At 41.3% G+C, this 20,648-nt stretch overlaps 1 protein-coding gene across 1 annotated transcript in view; it reads left to right on the top strand.

Annotated features, from left to right (window-relative positions):
• CTDP1 (CTD phosphatase subunit 1) overlaps positions 1–20,648 on the top strand; it is a 109,536-nt gene that overhangs the window by 66,301 nt on the left and 22,587 nt on the right. Inside the window, exon 12 of the mRNA XM_061594050.1 lies at positions 1,286–1,458. Within this exon, the coding sequence (XP_061450034.1) occupies positions 1,286–1,458 (173 nt within the window). The remainder of the gene's footprint in view (positions 1–1,285; positions 1,459–20,648) is intronic.

The raw sequence follows: 20,648 nt of genomic DNA, 5'->3' as shown, positions 1-20,648 counted from the left end.
GTCAGAAGTATTTAAAGTACAGTGATTCTTACTGTTTATTGTAGGAGTGCTTCCTCTTAGTTTTAATTGCAGTACATGCTTTAAGTGATTTATAAAAACAGATTCTCTTTTTAACACTTGCTTAGACATTTTGGTATTTGCAAAGTAATCTAGTACTGTCTCTCTGTCCTTCAAATGTAAATTCCTTAAAAAAGAATAACTGTAGCTGCTCTTCATTTAGGACTAATTGAGAACTTTTTGAGATTTCATTCTGCAATCTCAATGGTTCTGTTTAATTTGTCTTTTCCTTATTATGACCTGCCCTGGATTTAATCATAACAGCAAATAGTGGTTTTCACCATTGCCTGTACTTACACATGTGGGAATGTGGTGTCTTACTTTTTTTATTGAAGATTATTATAAATGTATCTCTCCAAACATGTGTTATTATATCCCTGTTTCAGTTTTGCCACCAAATTGAAATGGATTATTTTATTACTTGTATTAGTAATATGAAATGGCAGTCATATCAAGTTCTAGAATGTAAGCACAAAGTAAAACACAAGTTTTTAGTCCCGGCAGTCCAGTCCTAAGTAATAAATCTCACTGAACTCAGACGAGTTTACTTCAAAGTACATATAATTATTATAGTAGCCTCAGTGGGATACCAGTTTAGACAAATAGCCCTTACATATTGTGGTAGTTTACTCTGTCAATCAGAAAAGATGGTGCTTTGGAGTTTTTCTGTCTTTCTGATTTAAGCATTCCTAAAACATGAAAGAAAAGGAGGCTTTAGAAGTTTGTCAGCCTCATTTCTTCCTTCACCAAAGAGATGGGACAAAGTGCATGTGTTTGCTGGTTCCAAATCCTTTCAATTCTACCCCTTGCATACTTTTATTTTACGAGTTTTCTATTAATCTTAAAACTACTATGATTTGGGAGTAAATGAGAAAAAAGGATACATTTCCTCTTCAGTAATTATGTATGGAAAACCCACATATTAACAAGAATATGAGCATGCTGAAGCTTCTCCTGTAGCTTACTTTTCATACCCAGTATTGGAAAAAACATTTAGTTTAATTTAATTTTCATTCAATTCAATACATTAAATTAAAATTCAAATAGTCTTTTTTCATAATGTAACTGCTCAACATTTTAGTATTTTCATTTGACTGGTACATTAATGTATGTATTGCCTTATGCTGCCCTGTGATGCTTGGAATTTAAAAAGAAGTAGCAGAAAGTAATTGATACTGGTATGTGGTCATTATGTAATTGTTCTGCTGAACTCTTGATCATTTGGCAGGTTGATGACATATTAGGAGAAGGCAGTGACGATAGTGACAGTGAAAAAAAGAAGGCAGGAGATGGAAAGGCAGCACCACAGAGTAATGCAAAAGAAGCTCTAAATATAAAAATAGAAGAGAGGCCTGTATCAACATCTTCAAGTGAAAGAAGCTTGACAGGCAGCGTACCCAGGTATGTGCTCTTTTTCTTGTTAAAATGAATATTACTAGTGTTCGCTGCATTTTATTTTTTTCCCCTACTACTTCTTTAAAGTGTGTATAAAAATGCTGTTACAGATATCCAAAGCAGTTCTGCCAATATGCATAGAAAAGACTGCAGATCCTCGAGCTTGGATAAAATAACCATGGCTTATGAAACTGACTTGTTTCAACAAGCTATAAGTAAACATTAACTACAGCTTATCAGGTTTGCATTAAATGTTGAATGGTTGTTTATCTAAAACATGCAAAAGCTACTCAAGGCTGTGGTGAAAGAGAAGGGAAGAACACAGACCAAGGCTTGCTGTAGCTTATTACTGCCAAAGTAAACCATGGTTGTTCAGAATACTCCATCGATAAACTGTGGTTAGTTTAAAACAAATGAAAGCCTCCAATGTTCTTATGGCTGCATCAGGAACAGGAAGGAGTACATGAGCCTGAGTCTTATTCATATAGTGCTAAATCATTGTTTACTGTTACATATGAATGAGATCATTATCTCAGTAATTACAACAACCCTGTAAGGGTAGGTCAGTATCCTTGGGGGCCAAGGTTGAAAAAACAGTGATGTACCTAAGGCCACTCTGCAAGTTTATAGTTGAAATGAGGTTTGGACTAGTAACATTCACACTCAGACCAGCACAATCCTGTTCATATTTCCTCAAAAGCAAGTCTGTTCAGTAAGGCTTATTCCTAGGTAAGTATATACAAGATTGTAGCCTTACTCATTATGCTATATTTGCTAAAGTCTGCAGGAGTCTGCATACAGAACTGGGTATAGATTTCTGCTTAAGGTTAAAGACGTGTTATTTTAAAAAAATGATGCCCTAAGAGATAACAAAATTCACAAAGTGAAATGATGACCTCTTTTACTATATAAAGTTATATATAAGTAGATTCTTCAGTTTTCCTACAGTGTGATATCACTAGCATCCATTGTAGAAATTAATGCTTGCTTGGTCAGATGATACATAAATGACTGTATTATGATACCCTTAGTGCTAGCTAAAATTGTATCCAGAATGTATGGAAGTGGTTCTCTGCTTTTTCACATCTCTAAATTTTAGAACCAGCTGTCAGGGGATTATTATGTCACTAAAGCTTCTAAAATAGGCACCCAAAATTACTTAAAAACATATTTTGACCATGCAATGATCATGCACTGTAAAGCATTTGCCCTTGTTAACAGCTCTGTTCATACTTTCAGAGCCACAAAGATGTTGCTTGTTATGCTTTTTTACCTACAGAAATCTAATAAATCCATAAATAAAGGTGACAAGTGTACCTTCTAAAACATCTGGATATTTTAAAACCATAATTCAGAAATAGAATCCTTAACTTTTTTCATTTCATTTCATTTTTAAGGGTAGTCTCTTAAGAGCTATTCCATATATAACCAGTTCTACATGTCAAATAGATTTGTTAAATGTTAGAACATCTGTGAAAAGCTATAGCTATTTGAAGTGGTATAGTCCAAATAATAAATGCACTCTTTGTAATTCAAGTTTTCTTGGGACAGAGAATATAGAGTACAATATTGTAAGTGAACATGTAATGTACATGCTTGTTGACTATGACACCAGACTGTTTACATAAACACTAAAAATATTGATTAATCTTAGAATTGTTTTTTTTGTATGTGTTCCAATACAATACTGTAAAAAAATTCTCTATTAGCGTGATCTTTATTATCCCAATCCTTATCCCTTTTTGCTCCCAACTGCTTGTCTTTCTAAAGAGAGAATAATATATTTTGAAAGTCTTTGTAAAAAGAACCTGATCACCATTTTAACTTATACTTAAACCTCTCTCCCATTTCCATAAGGGTAGCTGTCTTAGTCTGTTGCAGCAAAAGTAACAAAGTCTTTTGGCACATTAAAGACTAGTGGTGGCATAGGTTTTCATGGAAGAGAATGCACTTCATCACATGTAAGAGGGTGTGCCTCTCAGTTGGCAGGTATATTATATTACATGGGTATAGATTAAAATGGTGGGATGAAATGGTCATAAAATGTAACAACAGTCTGATTTAATTGAATTAAATGTATGCAAAATAAGCATGGTGACCATTCACAGCAATTGTAATTAGCAATAGTACAGTCCAAGTAGATTAGTTACCTTAACACTTGTAGTGAAACAGGAAACTGTCGACCTGGTTCACATGTAATGCTAAGCTATGGTTTGTTTAACAAGCCACAGTTAAACTATAAGTTGTTCCATGGAAAATCAAACCAGCTATGACTTTTTCATGAACATTTAGTTGTTTTCCACCCCATCTCCATCTCACTCTGATCATGAGGGAGGCTTGGAAGGTGGTGACAAGAGAGAGGCTTTTCAGTTGTGGCTCCCATCTGTAGAATGCACTCCCCAGTGCTGTCTGCCTGGTGTCTTCATTAACATCTTTTCAGAGCCAGATTTGGCTCTGATTGTTTTCCCAGGCTTTTGATAGACTAAGATAATACTGTTTGTTAATAGTGTGCTGCCAAAGCTTCACATGGATTTTATGGAGGTGGTTGTTGCTGTGGTTTATTGGTTATCTTTATAGTTATGATATATTTATTTGTGTTTTATCAATGTTGTAAGTTACTTGGAGACCTTCAGGTAATAAGCAACTAACAAATCTAATTAAGAAGTAGAAGTAGTAGACTTCTGGGCGTGAGACAGGGCAGGCTTGGGATGGGCTACTTCCATCTTCCAGTTGAAGTGATCACCTTGCATTTGTATAGCAATGGTCCTATCTCATGAGTGATGTACACTCAACAACAAGTGGCGTTTTTTAAATAAAGAATCCCTATGTTTTTCTTATGAGAAATATTCCTTAGGTGCAAATGGCACAGAGCACAACTCAAACATGGCAGGTTATACATTTTTCATAGCACTGTCTTAGGCTTTATGAGTATAGTAGTAGGAGCACAAATGCACAACTTGTTCCTCCTCAATGTTGTTTGGCACCTAAGCCCCCTCTCTCTCACACACACACCCTAAAAGCAGTTGCAGTAAGTTATACACACATGATTCAAAATCCTTTACCACCCTTAATTATAATGGTCAGAGAGTACACATTTTCATCTTTAAATTTAATCAGTTTTGGTTCCGTTTTCCTCTTTGCACTGTGTGAGGACATTAAGCACTTTTGGCTCTACATGACCATGTAGGTATCCCAATCACTCATGCATGTCTGCTGCTATTTCTAAAGAAAATGGCTCATGGGACTTGAACAGGTCCTACACAGCACAACCCCTGTTTTGGTTTAAGAAAAATGCAACCTTGAAACAAAGCGGCTGGCAAGTGTTATATACAGGGCTGTGGAGTCGGAGTCGGAAGCAATTTTGGGTGGAGTCGGAGTCGGTAGAAATGTACCAACTCCAGCTCCAGCTTCAAAATAAAAAACTTACAATATTATAACAGTTGCCACCATTGTCAGACCCAAGAGCTCTGGCAATGGTGGGCCTTTGCTGTCATGCTGGGGAAGACCTGGTATGGCTTCAACGCCCCTCCCCTTTTGGGTGTGGCATGGCCACGCATGCCTGTCACATAGGGGGTGGCGCAGGGTGGCTATTTAAGCCCTGCTCCACCTCCCCTCAGCCTCTTTCTGGCCTGATGTGACGACGGAGCAGGTAGCTAGACCACGTTAGGTTCTTTAGGCCTTAGACGGAACAGGTTGCTAGGCCACGTTAGGTGCTTTGGGCCTTGGCTGGTTATCTGTTTCGCTGGCACACAAGGTGGGAGAGAGAGGACCTAGTGGGTCAGCTTCTCAGCATTGGAGCGTGAGAGAGAGGCTTGGAGCAGTTGAGGCAAGGGGCCTGCAAGGTTTGGAGTTTGGGCAGAGAGAGTCTCTGCTACGCCTGGCAGGCCTGCTTCACTTAGCAGCCTCCTGTGCAGTCTGGCTGGCCTGTTAAGGGCCTGGAGGAGGGCTGGCATTGCAAGGTTTGGAGTCGGGGCAAAGAGAGTCTTTGCTAGGCCTGGCAGGCCTGCTTCACTTAGCAGCCTCCTGTGCAGTCCGGCTGACCTGTTAAGGGCCTGGAGGAGGGCTGGCATTGCAAGGTTTGGAGTTCGGGCAGGGAGAGTCTCTGCTAGGCCTGGCAGGCCTGCTTCATTTGAGGCCTCCTGGGTGGCTTGTTAAGGGCCTGGAGGAGGGCTGGAATCATTTGGGGCCTACAGTTAGTGCTGGAGCATGGGTGGTAGTTTGGGGCCGTGTAACTGGGCCTTTCTTTGCCTTGTGGCCATTTTGGCAGACCTTCTGTGAGGCAGCCATTTTGGGGCTTTGGGTTTTGGGGTTATTTTTCAGGGTAACTGGTGTGCAAAGGCATAGCCAGAGGAATGAGCTGAGGCTGTTGGGCGTTCATGGGCTTTGGGTAAATGTATCATTTTATACCTATATTTTATACTTTTTCATTTTACAGGAAAAATATTTGTAATTTTGATTGACAAATTTTTTAAAATATAAATTCACAATGTCAAAGAAGCTTCCCATGAAGTCAGCTGTAGTTGAGCATTTCACCATAACTCAAGATGGAAAACATTTTGTGTATCAGTGTTTGACACAGGACCCAGATGAAGACAAATGGTGTGATGCCAAGATCAGCGCATATTAAGGAAGCGATAAACATGCTCCTACAAGAGCTTCCAGTTTAAAAAGACATTTACAGTGCTTTCATACAGAAGTATTCAAAGTTGTGAATGAGAAAGATAACAGCAAAAGCCAGGAACTAATGCCCAGCACTTCCAGTCAAGCAAAGGATCAGAAAACTACTCAGACATCAGTTACAAGATATTTTGTCCGTGACAAAGTTACTGTAACAATGATGGCAGATACATTAAAAAAACATATCATAGAACTTGTTGCAAAGGATGGTGTGCCTTTATCATTATTTTCACGACCGGCTTTTATAGGTCTGAATGGAGAAATGGCCCACAAACTTGGTATTTCTCTGGAAAGAGATAGTATTAGAAAAATAGTGATTGAAGAAGCCCTTAACCAAAAGGAAGAACTTAAAAAAACTCTCTGGGGATGCTTTGTATTTCTTAAAATGGATGCCTGCACATGCCACAGAGTGAAATATTTTGCCATCAATGTCCGATTTGTTTGTGACAAGAATGAAATAGTTACCAAGATACTGGCAGTAAAAGACACAGAAGCTCATCACACCAGCGAGTTTCTCCAGGTCTTAGTGGAAAAGGTTCTGCAAGATTATGAACTTAAAAAAGAGGAAGTTCTTTGTATTGTAACTGACAATGCTTCAGACATGTTAAGTACAATTAAACTAATGAATGCAGATAATGAAGGTGACCAACAGCTAGAAGAACACTTCAGAGATACAGGAATGTTTGAAATTGAAGAGCACGCTCCTGCAACTGAGGAACAAATTGAAGTTGCTACAGAACAACAAAAAAATGATGATCCTTTAGATGATCTTGTTGAAGCTGCCTCAAAACTGTCCCGAATTCATCACATGCGCTGTGTTGTGCACACACAGCAGCTGGCAATAAGAGACAGTCTGAAAGAAGAACATGCTGCTGCTCTGATTGGCAAGGTGAGGAAATTAGTTACTGCTGCCAGCACACCTAAAGTTGATTCCATTTTGAAGAGACGCGCTGGGAAGGGGGCAATTATAGATCAAGCCACACACTGGGGCAGTACCTACTTAATGATTCAGCGCTTGCTTGACCTGAAACCCTTTCTTGTGGATGTGGCCAACCCTCAAGTGACGCTAAGCGAAGGTCAGTGGACACAGGTGACAGAATTGGAAGAGTTGCTTCATCACCCATTTACAGTGACTAAAAAATTACAAGCTGAGGACTTAACTCCAGGCATTTTCTTGAAGGAGTGGAAGAACCTGATGTTTCGCCTGCCTCAGAGAGGAGGGTTAATTGCAGATGGCATTGCTGCTTCAATGAAACAAAGTGAGGCACTATTATTATGAAACAAGATTCTTTGGGCAGCTGTTTATGTACACCCAATGCACCGGATTCTGCTGGATGATGAACAGCTGACTAAAGGGAAAGATGCTCTGTGTGAGGTAGCAGTTAGGATGACTGGGTTACAGAAATGTCAGGAGGAGGAAGAAGTTAGTGTTGCTATGTCTTCAGCCTCATCAAATGAGGATGAATTTGATTTTGAAAAATATTTGGATCACAAGGAACGTGCAAAGTGTCGCTGCATAGAAAAGGATTCCTCCAAACCCATGCATAACAAACAGAGTAAACTTCAGCAAAATTTCTCACTTGCGCTAAAAGAAGTAGAAAAATTTGATCGTTCATCAAAACTAACAGTGCAAGAAGCCATTCCCTTATTTCCTGAAATTGTCAGAGATGTTGCCCTGGTGGTTACTGCTTTGCCACCGACCCAAGTTAGTGTTAAGAGGTTGTTCTCTGCTCTTAGAATAATTAGATCAGATTTGAGCACATCCATGAAGGAGGATCTGATTGAGGCGGTTCTTTTTCTGAGGACAAATTCTTCATAGATTTATTTAAAATATTAAGTGCGTAACAGTGTCTTGTATGTTTTCATCTGACAGCATTTTTTTGTTCAGATTCTTTGCTCAAATAAATAATGTTGTGGTCTATTAGACCTAATTATATAGTACATATGTCTATTAAAGAAATTATAGGAAAGCATTTGGTAATGTAATTATAAAAAGTTTGTAAGAGGACAGCTTATGTATTATGTTCTATTAGTCATAATTTTATATATTCTTTAGTTTTAAGGTATATCCTATGTTTCTGTTAAAAACTTTTTTTTAAAATTATTAAATGCATAGTTCGTTGCATTCACTTTCATAGGAATTTAGGAGTTTTCTTGTTCAGAAATTTTAATCAAATAAATAATTTTATGTTCTATCAATCTAGCCTGATGATTCATGTGGTGGTGATGAAATGCCTTGTGCTACCATTTTACAGTAAATTTGTTATTACTAGTTAATATACATTTGCCATTTATGAAGGAGTCGGAGTCGGACAGTAGAAAAATAGGAGTGAGAGTTGGAGTCGGACTCGAAGGTTTGGCGTACCGACTCCACAGCCCTGGTTATATACCAGTACAGCAGAAAGTTAAGGAGTGTAAGCAGCTGCAGCTATCTGAGGTTTTATTTAGAACTTTACTAAAAATGCAAAGCCTTTCCCTCATGGATGACAGAGGTCTCCACGTGGGTACTGCAGCTCCCTCTACAGCTCAGAGACACGAAAACTCCTCACTGAAAGTTTTTTGCTCCTCGTTGCTGAGGCTCAGGTTATTTCCTGTCTCAGCTCCGATCACATCCTGTTGGCTGTCTTCCATTCTAGACTAGCTTATTTCCTCTTTGTGGTGCCCTTTCACCCCCTTTTGTGTTTCACTTTTAATCCTTTCTCCTCTCCCCTTATTTTATTGTTCCATTTAAAAGAAAAAAGAAATACTTACCTCCTAGCCAAATTCCTGCCTTGATTTGTTACCTTCTCTCTTCCCCTGTCCTCTGCTCCCTGCAAGACATGGAGAACAAAGCGAGTTATTCTTCAAAGAAGAAAAAATATTCAAAGAAGACAGGGCAATACTCAGCTGCGGCTGTAGTTGGCTCCCGCCCACTCCAGATTCCCACCAATGCTCAGCAAGGGCTGCTTATTGGTGGAGATGACCCTCTAGAAAGGACGTCTTCACAGATGGATTCCATTGCGCCCCGCAAGCCTCTCTGGGACCGTGAGTCATCCGATCGTATCTCCTTATTATCGGGGCCTACAGCAGAGCCAATTTCAGCCAGACGCAGCGCAGCGACCGCCATTTTAAAGACCTTCTCCCTCCCTAAGTGAAGACGCGGAGCCCCCCCGCTCCCTAAAAGGCCCTCAAATATTCATCACGACCATGATAGAGAACTCTCCCCCTCCCCATGTTCCATTGCCAGGGGCCACGCCATGCAGCAGGGACTTTCCCTGCAGGGCACCCAGTCCAATGACAACAGAGACCCAGATCTTGAAGAAGGGGAATGGAGCAAGGGGTCAGACATGGAGGACTCTGAGTCTGCGAGGCCATTTCTAGATGTTCATTTTGATCCTCTATTTCGCAAAGTGGTAGCAGCATTGGATTTAAATGTGGCACAAAAACTACAGGGACCACTGTCTAAAAATGCACTGGTATTTCCCATGCCAAAACCCTCCACTAGGTGCATGCCACTGCCAACCCCATTTAAAAATATTATGAGGTTAGAGTGCAGGAAATGTATTAATTATGCCAATAAGTTTTATGTCCTAGATGCTAACATCATGGACCAACTTCGCATTCCAGCCGTGGATGGGCCCATTTCTGCTCTACTTTCCCACGCTCTCTTGCCACGGGACGGCAATGCGCAGTGAAAAGATCCTATTTAACATAAGTCTGATTCGGCTTTAAAGTGTTCTCATGAAGCTAATGCGCTCTCAATACAAGCTTCCACTTAGGCTTCTGTATTTGCCAGAGCAGCACTGCTATGGGTTGAGGACCTGATTGATAATGTTAACACAGACCTTTCTAGACTCAAAAAGACTCTACTAAAGGTATCTAGATCACTGGCATTCACAGTTGATGCTACAATGGACTCTTCCCAATTTTCTTACAGAGCAATGGCAGCAGCAGCAGTAGCTAGGAGACATCTGTGGCTTAACCACTGAGATGTAGATGCAGCTTCACGTGCTAACTTAGCCTCAGTTCCTTTCTCAGGCACCACGCTTTTCGGTGATGACGCCTTGAATGAGGTCCTGATCAAGACCAGGGACAAAAAGAAAGTGATGCCGATCTAGAAGAGAGAGGATAAACATATATTTAAACGTCCTCCTTTCACCCTTTCCAGTCCTTTCGTGGCTCCAGATTCTCTACTAGGGCCCGTGACTTCAGGTCAGGCTGTTCCTACTGGAATAGGCAGAGATTTCTACAGAGGTCCCAGGCCCCTTCCACCAGGTCCTCCTCCACCCAAGCAAGGCAAGGACACCAGAACCAACAACATTTATGACTTACCACCAGGACAGGAGGTGGGGGGCCGTCTGACTCAATTTGCTTCCAGATGGCAAGATACTACCCAAGACAAGTGGGTGTTAAGCATTGTCAGAGAAGGATACAGGATAGAACTTCTGGAGTACCCGCCCGCCAGGTTCCTTCCCTCCCCCATAGCCAAGTCCAAGGAAAAACACCAGGCAATCCTGAACGAGATTCACCACCTGTTAGATATCTCCGCCATAGAGGAAGTGTCCTCAGGAGAGCTTTTCTCAGGTCTTTACTCAATCTTCTGCTTGGTCGGGAAGAGAGATGGATCCTGGCGTGCTGTACTCGACCTCAAATTCCTAAATCAGTTTGTGACCCAGAGAAGGTTCAGGATGGAGACCCTTATGTCTATACGAGAGGCTCTGCTTCTACAAGACTTTCTGGCATCGATAGACTTAAAAGAAGCATACCTCCACATCCCTATATCCCCATCACACAGGCGGTTACTCCGCTTTTGCTACAACGGACTCCATTTCCAATACAAGGCTCTACCATTTGGCCTAGGGTCGGCTCCACGAGTGTTCACCAAGGTCATGGTGACGTTAGTGGCGGGTCTACGCATACAAGGGATACACATCTACCCATATTTAGACGACCTCCTCATCTGTTCCACTTCTTCTTCATGCTCAACAACATGTGCAGATCACATTGAGTTACCTCAAGGGTCATGGCTTCTTGGTAAATTCCCCAAAGAGTCATTTAAACCCCTCACAGCAGCTTCTTCACCTGGGGGCGACACTAGACAAGGCACGTCAGTACATTTCCCTGTCGCCAGAGAGGATCCAAAAGACTGCCACTCTTGCACCCATCCTGTCGCACCTTCAATCAGCAGATGTGATGTTGCTTGCCAGGCTACTAGGGATGATGGCATCAGCAATAGGGATTACTCCATGGGCGCGTTTGCATTCCTGTCCACTCCAAACTTTCCTCCTTCGCTTTCAATCCGACATCGCATTGCGCTCCCACCGTCGTGTCCTCCTCCCAACAATAGTCAAGCGCTCGCTTTTCTGGTGGAAGGAGACAAAGAACCTAAAGAAAGGAGTTCCACTGCAAGATCCCCCTCGAACAGTCATTACCACCGATGCAAGCCTCCAGGGTTGGGAAGCGCATTGCCAAGGTCAATACATCCAAGGCCACTGGACACCAACAGAGGTGACCAAGAGCATCAACTGGTTGGAGCTAAGGGCAGCACATCTGGCCCTTTGTCACTTTGCTCCCATACTGACACTCCCAGACGTCCTTGTATGCACCGACAACACATTGACTCGCGCTCATCTGCTCAAACAGGGAGGCACTCGCTCAAATACTCTGAACCTCGAGTCATCCTCATGCTGCTATGGGCAGAAAGACACCTATCATCAATTTCAGCAGAGTATATTCAAGGTCACCTGAACACTGCGGCAGATTGGTTGAGCAGACAACAGCTCTTTCCAGGCGAGTGGGCCCTGAACACGGAAGTATTCCAGTCCCTCCAAGCGAAATGCGGCAAGTTCCACATAGACCTATTTGCGTCAGACGACAATCACCAGACAAATATATTCTTCTCCCACTTTCACAATCGCAGAGCAGAGAAGCAAGATGCACTGGTGATAAGTTGGCCATCAGGCCTACTTTACGCCTTTCCACCAACTCCTCTGTTGTCCAGAGTACAGAAGAAAATCAGAGCAGAAGCAGCTCAAGTGGTCCTGATAGCCCCCTATTGGCCAAGGCGTCCTTGGTTCTCGGATATAGTCCCAATGGCACAAAGCCCCCCGTTCCATCTTCCGGTGCATCAAGACTTACTTCATCAAGGTCCTCTAATACATCCAAACCCACAGTGGCTCAAGTTAACCGCATGGAGATTGAGCGCATTAGACTTTTAGCACTAGGTATTTCACCCGCAGTAGTGACTACCATCTTGTCCGCAAGACGCCCATCCACTATTCGAAGCTACCAGTCGACATGGAAGGCCTTCTCCTGGTGCGTTAAACACAACGCCCCTCCTGAGTCAGCGGCAGTTACACAAGTCCTACAGTTCTTGCAAGAGGGCCTACAGATGGGCATGCAACCAAACACTTTAAAACGGCAAGCATCAGCTCTGTCATCTATCCTGCTTCCCAACACTGATATGTCTCTGGCTGCACATCCTCTTGTGAAAAGGTTCCTTCGAGGAGCCACTGCCTTAAGCCCTCCAGTAATGCATAGATTTCTGTCATGGAGCCTACATACTGTCCTTAGCGCTCTCCAAAAACCACCTTTCGAGCAGCTTGGATCTGTTCCTCTTAGAGTCCTTTCATTTAAATCGATATTCCTGGTGGCTATCACCTCGGCACGCAGGGTGTCCGACCTAAAGGCCCTCTCCATACAGAAACATTTGTGTACATTTCACAAGGACAAAGTAGTACTACGAACTGACCCAGCCTTTGTTCCTAAAGTCAACTCTGCCTTCCATAGGCAGCAGAAACTCATCTTACCTTCCTTTTGTCCTAATCCATTTCACCCTAGAGAGAGGGCGTGGCACTCCTTCGACGTCAGACGTGCTCTAAAAGTTTATATTGCTAGGACTAAATCCTTTCATAAATGTGATTCCTTATTTGTATCTTTCCATCCCCCTACCTTGGGCAAGAAGGTGTCACGAAATACTTTGGCAAGGTGGATTAGAGCTTGCATCTCTATGGCATATGAAGCCTTACACCGGCCCACTCCGTTGAATCTTACGGCTCACTCCACCAGGTCAGCTGCTACCTCGGCAGCCTTTTCCACTAATGCCTTCATAGAAGAAATATGTAAGACGGCCACATGGTCGTCTCCTTCTACCTTTACACGCCATTACAGAATTGACCTCTACACATCAGCAGAAGCTTCCTTTGGTTGCAGGGTCCTGCAACAGGTCCTGCCTCCATTTGACCCACCCCAGGTCGTAGCTTTGGTATGTCCCACGTGGATACCTCTGTCATCCATGAGTAAAGGAACAGTTTGTTCTTACCGTAAACGGTATTTCTTCATGGATGACAAGAGGTCTCCACGGCCTTGGATGGCTTTTGGGACAGTACTACTGAGTGCCATGGCTGCTCAGCCACATGGGCTTTTCTATACTTGTTTACTGTTTTGTTTCTTTATGTGTTATGTTACTCTGATAAGTTGAGGCTGTTATAGGAGCTTTACAAGAATGAAAACAGCCTCAGCAACAAGGGAGGAGCAAAAAACTTTTACTGAGGAGTTTTCCTGTCTCTGAGCTGTAGAGGGAGCTGCAGTACCCACGTGGAGACCTCTTGTCATCCATGAAGAAATACCGTTTGCGGTAAGAACAAACTGTTCCTTCTTACCCTAATCCAGTGGTGAAAAAAACCCAGTTTAAAAAGTCATTGGTCTTAACATTTTTACATAGTAACGGTAGAGCAAATTCTAAAGATTAGTTTACGTGTTTTTCCCCAGTATAAAACTTGGTTTTGAAAATAAAACTCCTAGTAATGCCAGTGCATTTTAAGAATTTAACATTTTAAAATAGTGCAGTTGCAAAAAAGGAAATATTAATAATTTTACTTTAACTAGATATAATAAAGATTCATTTTAAAAAATTGAACATTTTAATCAAATTTGTTGTATAATATTGTTGGGGTGGGTGAGGAGACACCAACTACATTTTGCTTAGATTTTACATGACCAATAACTTGACTTCTTAACTCTTAAACTTTAACAACTAGTTGCTTTTAATTCCAAACATGTAATATTAACAAAGTAATCCCAAAAGATATGCTACTTGTTCCTATGCCTTTGGGGAATTTCCCCCTCCCCTCATTCGCTCCTCTTCCAGGATTCCCTGGCAGATTAATGACACTGCGTGGATCCAGCTGTAATTGGAGTTGGGTTGCAGGTGGATACAGCAATGATCAGGATCTGATATATACTGCTTTACCATGTATCCCACCGGCTGCTATATCTATTGGGTATGGTAGGGAAGTGGATGAGCATGCACTGTGTCTGAAGTGTGCTCCAGATCACAAATCTCCCTTTAAGACTGCTGTCTCAGCCATGCATCTCTGGCAAACTTCAGTTGAACTTCAGTTTTCAAGCTCATAAAGAGTCTCTACAACACTATTCCTAGTGTCTTTAGTGGTCTTAACTAAGTTCTTGGTGAGCTGTAGACTGTCAGTCTTTTCCTAAGTCTAGCTGTCATCTGCATTTTAGTCATTGGTGCTGCCTCCTCAGCCTCTTGCTCAGACAGCACAATTATCAGGTTGCTCTTGTTCATTTGTAACACCTAAAGATCCTGTAGGAAAGATGGATAAAGAAATAATTAGAACTAAGCGTGTTCCATATAATGGTTTAAGTTGTTCTCTGGCAGTCACTATCCCAAAGTTGAGTTGAGTTTAGGAACAGAGGAATAAGTTTACCTTGAGAGGAATCCCCAGAAATGGTACGCTCCAAATCAGGAATGCTTCCATGTTCAAAGCCAGTAAAGGTGCAGGTGGGTTTTTTCATAAAAAATCTAATGGATGACAAGTTCTGCTAAGTCATCCCTATATTGATTTCATCTACTAGCATCTCAAGCGCCAACTTGTTGTAGGTCATATCTTCTACTTCCAGTGCATTACCTTCTTGAACTATATCTGTGATGAACTGAGAATCTAGGTCTACCAGAAGATGCTGATGTTACTCCTGCGCCTGCTCCTGCTCTTCCTCTTTACATTCAGAAAAGAGGAAGTTTTCATTCAAGAACAATACTATATCCTCTATAGCTGGTGGGGCCCTTTGACACATGGTGATGGACGAAGGTTCTCTTCTGATGGTAATATCTTTGTCTCCTCAGAAGGAGTTTTGACTGACCTCTGGTTGTAGGCCTGTTAGTACCCTGTGTGATTTCAAGCTGCTTCTGTCTAATTTGCCCTGCTGTGGAATAGCCAGGATTGGGGGGCACACATCCTGACTGGAGTACAGACTGCTTCTGTAGACGTGGCTTCTTATGAGTGGGAGGCTTGGAGAGGGGAGCTGTGAGTGCCACCCAAGGAACAAGAGTGCTAGACAGTGCTGGGCAATGTGGAGTACTCATGTTTACCTTGATTGTATTATTCCATTTTGTATATATTTATAATGAAATGTTAAAAAAAATAGTTGGTAACTGCTCCTGGCCTGAATTACTCTAGGGATGGGGGAAGGAGTTTGTCTCATCTGGCCAGTGGTTACTGGTACAGATGATGAGGTTTGCCTGAACGTTGCCTTTGCAGCTGTTCTTGGACGAGCTCTTTGATGCTTATTGAGATCACTGATACCATTACCTGCACTGTAGCCTGGAATCACATCTGTGGTCTAGAAGGTTAGTTCTATAGAATTATAGAATGGTATTATCTACTCCCGAGTATTTATTATAGATCGTCATTTTCTTTAATTTTTTCTTCAAGGCCTTAATGTTCTTATGCTGGGTGTCCTGGGTATCATCAATTGTGAAGGGTGTGTCTCTGATTCAAAGTATTTGTGAGCCACAACTGATGATCACCGATGCATCCTTTGGTTTTGAGGGGACACTCTTAACTGCAGCCAACAGGCTTTAAACTGTAATAAGCAGGTTTGTTTTATTTTGTTAAGTAATCAGGCTTCAAGTGTTGATTGAGATTATCCTTGTCCTCTTGTAATTTCATGTTGCTGCCTTCAGAAATGTGAACTTTTTAAAGCCTTAAATGTTTTAACTACAGCATTCTTAAATCTTTTCTCCTCAAATGTTCTCACTTTATTTACCTATAAGGAACTTTTTGAATAAAAGTACTTAGGACTAGCTTTAATTTTGCACCTTTCCACTGCACATTGCTGCTTTCCTGTTCATCCCTTAATAGATGTTAGCTGGGCAGAGTAAACAGTGATCACTTTTAAATGTCCTCGGGACAGGGAAAAGTGCCTGTTGCAAGCAGAGTTAGAAACAAGGTCTTCTTTGGACAAAGCACCAATGAACACAGCTTAGACTTGAGAGCACTTTAGTTTTCTCGTGGCCCTTAGCATTCACTCTGCAGTTTGGCAAGTGATTTAGATAGGGCAGCTGAACCATAGTTAAATCAAGCCAAGATTTGTAAGGCAGGAACACTCCATGGCTTATTACCATGGTTTGTTAATAGTTAACAAACCTTAGTTAAGCTACTGGGCAGTATTTGGACAGTCAAAAAGATAGGCTTAACAAATCATAGGTTAATATATACAAACCAGATTATTGTCTTTATTCAAGCCCAGATAGGATAGATAACAAACTTCCTGATTAGTTCTACTTCAGCTGTCTCACACTGGAGATTCCTTTTATTGAAGAATGACAACTTTTAAATCAGTTGTAGAATGCCCTCCTGGGTTATTACATCAAGGGCCTGAAAGTAGCTCTCCTCATACAGGTGCCAGTCGCTTTATATTATGAGCTTTTATAGGTTACAGTCCTCTTCTTCAGATACCAAAATGGATTGAACAGAAGTAAGCGCATAAGCTGTTGTAATTTATTAAATTTATATCCCGCCCTTCCTCCCAGAAGGAGCCCAGGGCGGCAAGCAAAACACTAAAAACACTCTAAAACATCTTTAAAACAGACTTAAAAATATATTCAAGCATCTTTAAAAACTTATTAAAACAAACATCTTTTTTTAAAAAAAGCTTAAAACATCTTAGAAAGCAATTCCAACACAGACTGGGATAAGGTCTCTACTTAAAAGGCTTAAGAGAAAGGCCTTCAGGAGGCACCAAAAAGATAACAGAGATGGTGTCTGTCTAATATTTAAGGGGAGGGAATTCCAAAGGATAGGTGCCACAGCACTAAAGGTCCACTTCCTATGTTGTGTGGAACAGACTTCCTGATAAGATGGTATCTGCAGGAGGCCCTCACCTGCAGAGCGCAGTGATCAACTCGGTATATAAGGTATAAGACGATCTTTCAGGTATCCTGGTCCCAAGTGTATAGGGCTTTGTAAACCATAACCGGAACCTTGAACTTGGTTCGGTAACTAATGGGCAGCCAGTGCAATTATTTTGGTAGAATCTTTATTTTTCATTTTGTTTGAGAACATCAGCTTTGGAGTTCTTGATGGAATGGCCAGGAAGGTTAAAGTAATTGCCCATACAAATTTGTTGGTGATCTGCCATGTGAGAAAATGAATTATATAGTCTATGAATGTCCAATCTCATTATAGGAATGTTCATTCTCATCACTAATGTTAGTGATACAAAGACCAATTAATTTCTTTATTTTTAAGAAAGATTTAGCCCTAAGCTTTTTAGTAATAGATATTAAAAGATAAATATTTGACTGCAGATACCCTGCCTAGATTTGCTTTCATCAGCATTATTCCAAGCTATTTGCATGGTTCAGCACTCTCTACATAGTCAAGACTTGGTGAGCCTAAGCAAAGTGTTTTGCTTGTGCTCTCTCCTCTCTCCCTGTGCATCCCTGAGGAGGACTTTTGCTTAGATTATTTTAAATTTCAAAGAATCTCAGCTAAGCATTATATATGGAATCCTGGCTTTTTAAAAAAATGTTTAAACAAGCCAACTTCAAACCATGAGTTATGAAGTTGGCTTGTTTCACCATTGTTTTATGTATACCAACATTCCTGGTTCACCCATAACGCTAAGCCAAGATTCTTTGAAACTGAAAGTAAACGTAGCAGAAAACCACCTCCCAGGTGGTACATGTAAGGAGGAGAAAGGAGAGGAGAGCACACAAGCCTGATCCTTCAGTCAGGATCACAGAGGTTTGTCCACATAGTGCCATAATTTAGCACTGGAGTGGGAAACCTTTTCTGGCCCAGTAGCTGCATTCCCTCTTGGACAACCCTTTGGGGGCTACATGCCAGCAATGGACATGGCTACTACACACACATGCGTGCACACACACACACAACTGCATGCATGCATGCATATGGACATACACAAAGTACATACACAGAACACACATATGCGCACACATGTATAAACACATTCAATCTTCCTCTTTCCCCAGTAGTTAGGCTTCAAAAAGCATTTAAGCTTTTTTCAAGCCTAACTGCTGGGAGGGGTAGTGTTCTTGGAGATTGCACATGGTGAGGGAGGGTTAATCTTTCCCTCTCCGGTTGCATCCTCCAGGAAGATCACCCTACCCTGTAACAATTAGGCTTGGGGAAAAAACCCTTCTATTGGTGCCAGTAGATGAGTTAATCTTCCTTCTTCAAATGTCGCCATGCCTCAATTAGGCATGAAAATAGCCTTCTATTTCAAGCCTTATTTCAGTTGGGGAGGGGGGAGAGGGGGTTGGCAGTTCCCCACCCCCATTTTAGCATTGCATGGAAAACAGTTCCGGTAAACTATAAATCATGAAGTCCACTATTTGAATCTAATTTCTGCCATGAACTCACTGGAAGGCCTCAGGCAAGCCACTCTCCCCTAGCCTGAGTTTCTCCCCTCTGCAACATGGGGGATATTACAGGGTGTAGGATTACAACTAGATAATGCGTGTGAAGCCCTTTGAAACCACTATACAAATGCTGAGTTGTTTTTTTAAGCACAAGTCTTAGTGTGATTTCCTCATTTCCCCTCAGTTCTCTTCTGATTCCGCTGTAGGCATTGTTGGCTGATGACATTTTAGCACATTCTGCAGGTTTTCCTCCAATATTCTGCCCAGCTTTAGATGTTATAAACTTGCACTAGTGGAGGCATCTCTTTCATTTGCAACTGCTGTGGAATATACAAGTGAGATATGTTTATTTACTACATTTTGCTGTATTTGCTCTGTAAGAGAGGTTACTATTACATTCTTAAATTCTTGCTCATTAACCTAAAACAGTCTTGAGTTTTGTAATAGACTATAAGTACTAGTATAATAAAATAGGCAATACATGATGTATGGAGTATCTTACAAGATATGCTGGAACATGCAAATTCTCCATGTGCACTTGGAGTTTGTCAGTTAGCTTGGAAATGGAAAACATCTAGGATTCTGCTCAGCATAAGTCTACAAATTAATGTGAGTAGTTCCTCCCCAATCCTCTCTAGTTCAGATCTGTTCCATAATTTGTGTGCAAAAGGAGAGTGTAACATCAGGTGAAACATCAGCTTGCCTCATGAGAACTATGCATGCTGTCCCCTCCCCACACAATAATATGTGTGCATGCAGTTTCAGCTGTGGTCCAATAATAGATTCAAGAACTGTTGATCAGAAATGGTTAGGATTACAGTAAGAGTTCAAGCCATGTGACTCTACTTTTGTCAGAAATGTCAAAAAAATGGGTGAAAAAGAGAAGATGGATGGGCTCCTCCTGCATTTCTCTACCAATGTGCTTATCCCAAGTAGTCACCTATATATAGCCTCTGAAGGCCACTTCTAAGGAAGACAAATGTCTTCCACCAGAACAATTTATTAACGTCACCATTTATTGTCTATACATTCTTCTTTCTTCTATCACTTGACAGTTTTCATAGATCTACAAGAACTTGATGGAACGCAAGCTCATGAATAATGCTGTTAAGGTTTTCTGAGCATCAAGCTGCAGAACCTCAGTTTGAACAAAATGTTTTATAGCATCCTCTTCAACAAGAAAAATACTCTTAGGTCATTGTCCTACATTCCACACTGCACCAGACATTTTTACAGTCATACTATGTAGTCAACTTAGTTTTGTTTCTCAAAAGGTTTGATAAGATTTTTAAATAGTACTATCTCTTGTTGTTTATAACTTGGGAACAAAAAGGGCTTTAAATATGTTTCCCATAGCAGTAATTATCCAAAAAGATTGCAGGAATCAAATATTGATCCTGAAGGCTAATTCTGTAAGTTATATAGACAGGTGACCACTTTTCAGTCTGAACAATGGACAGGAAGTTATTTACATTGGGATTTTTAAAAATGATTATTTTATCCCACTTTTCCTCCAAGACGTTCAGGGCGCTGTACATGATTCCCTCTACACACCTGTTTTTCCCCCTCATGGCTGTGTCAGATAGGATAGGATCAAGGATTGAGGATCAAGGATTGAGGATCAAACTAGACATATTAAATGTGTGAGTCTCATGCTTGAAATTCTCCTTTCTTTAAACAAACAGTGAAGCAGACTGTGATATGGGTCATGGCCTTGGTGTAGGGGCAGCCCCGTGTTTTCTCACTGAATAGTCTCCTCCCCCAAACCTGCTAATAGGAGCTTGGTGGGGAAGATTTCCTGTGGAAAAATAGCATGAGAGAAAGGATTGATCCTCCACCCCACAGTTGGTAG

Source organism: Rhineura floridana, chromosome 1, assembly GCF_030035675.1.
Source record: "Rhineura floridana isolate rRhiFlo1 chromosome 1, rRhiFlo1.hap2, whole genome shotgun sequence".
Classification (NCBI taxonomy): domain Eukaryota; kingdom Metazoa; phylum Chordata; class Lepidosauria; order Squamata; family Rhineuridae; genus Rhineura; species Rhineura floridana.
This window is presented reverse-complemented; position numbering and strand designations above follow the sequence as displayed.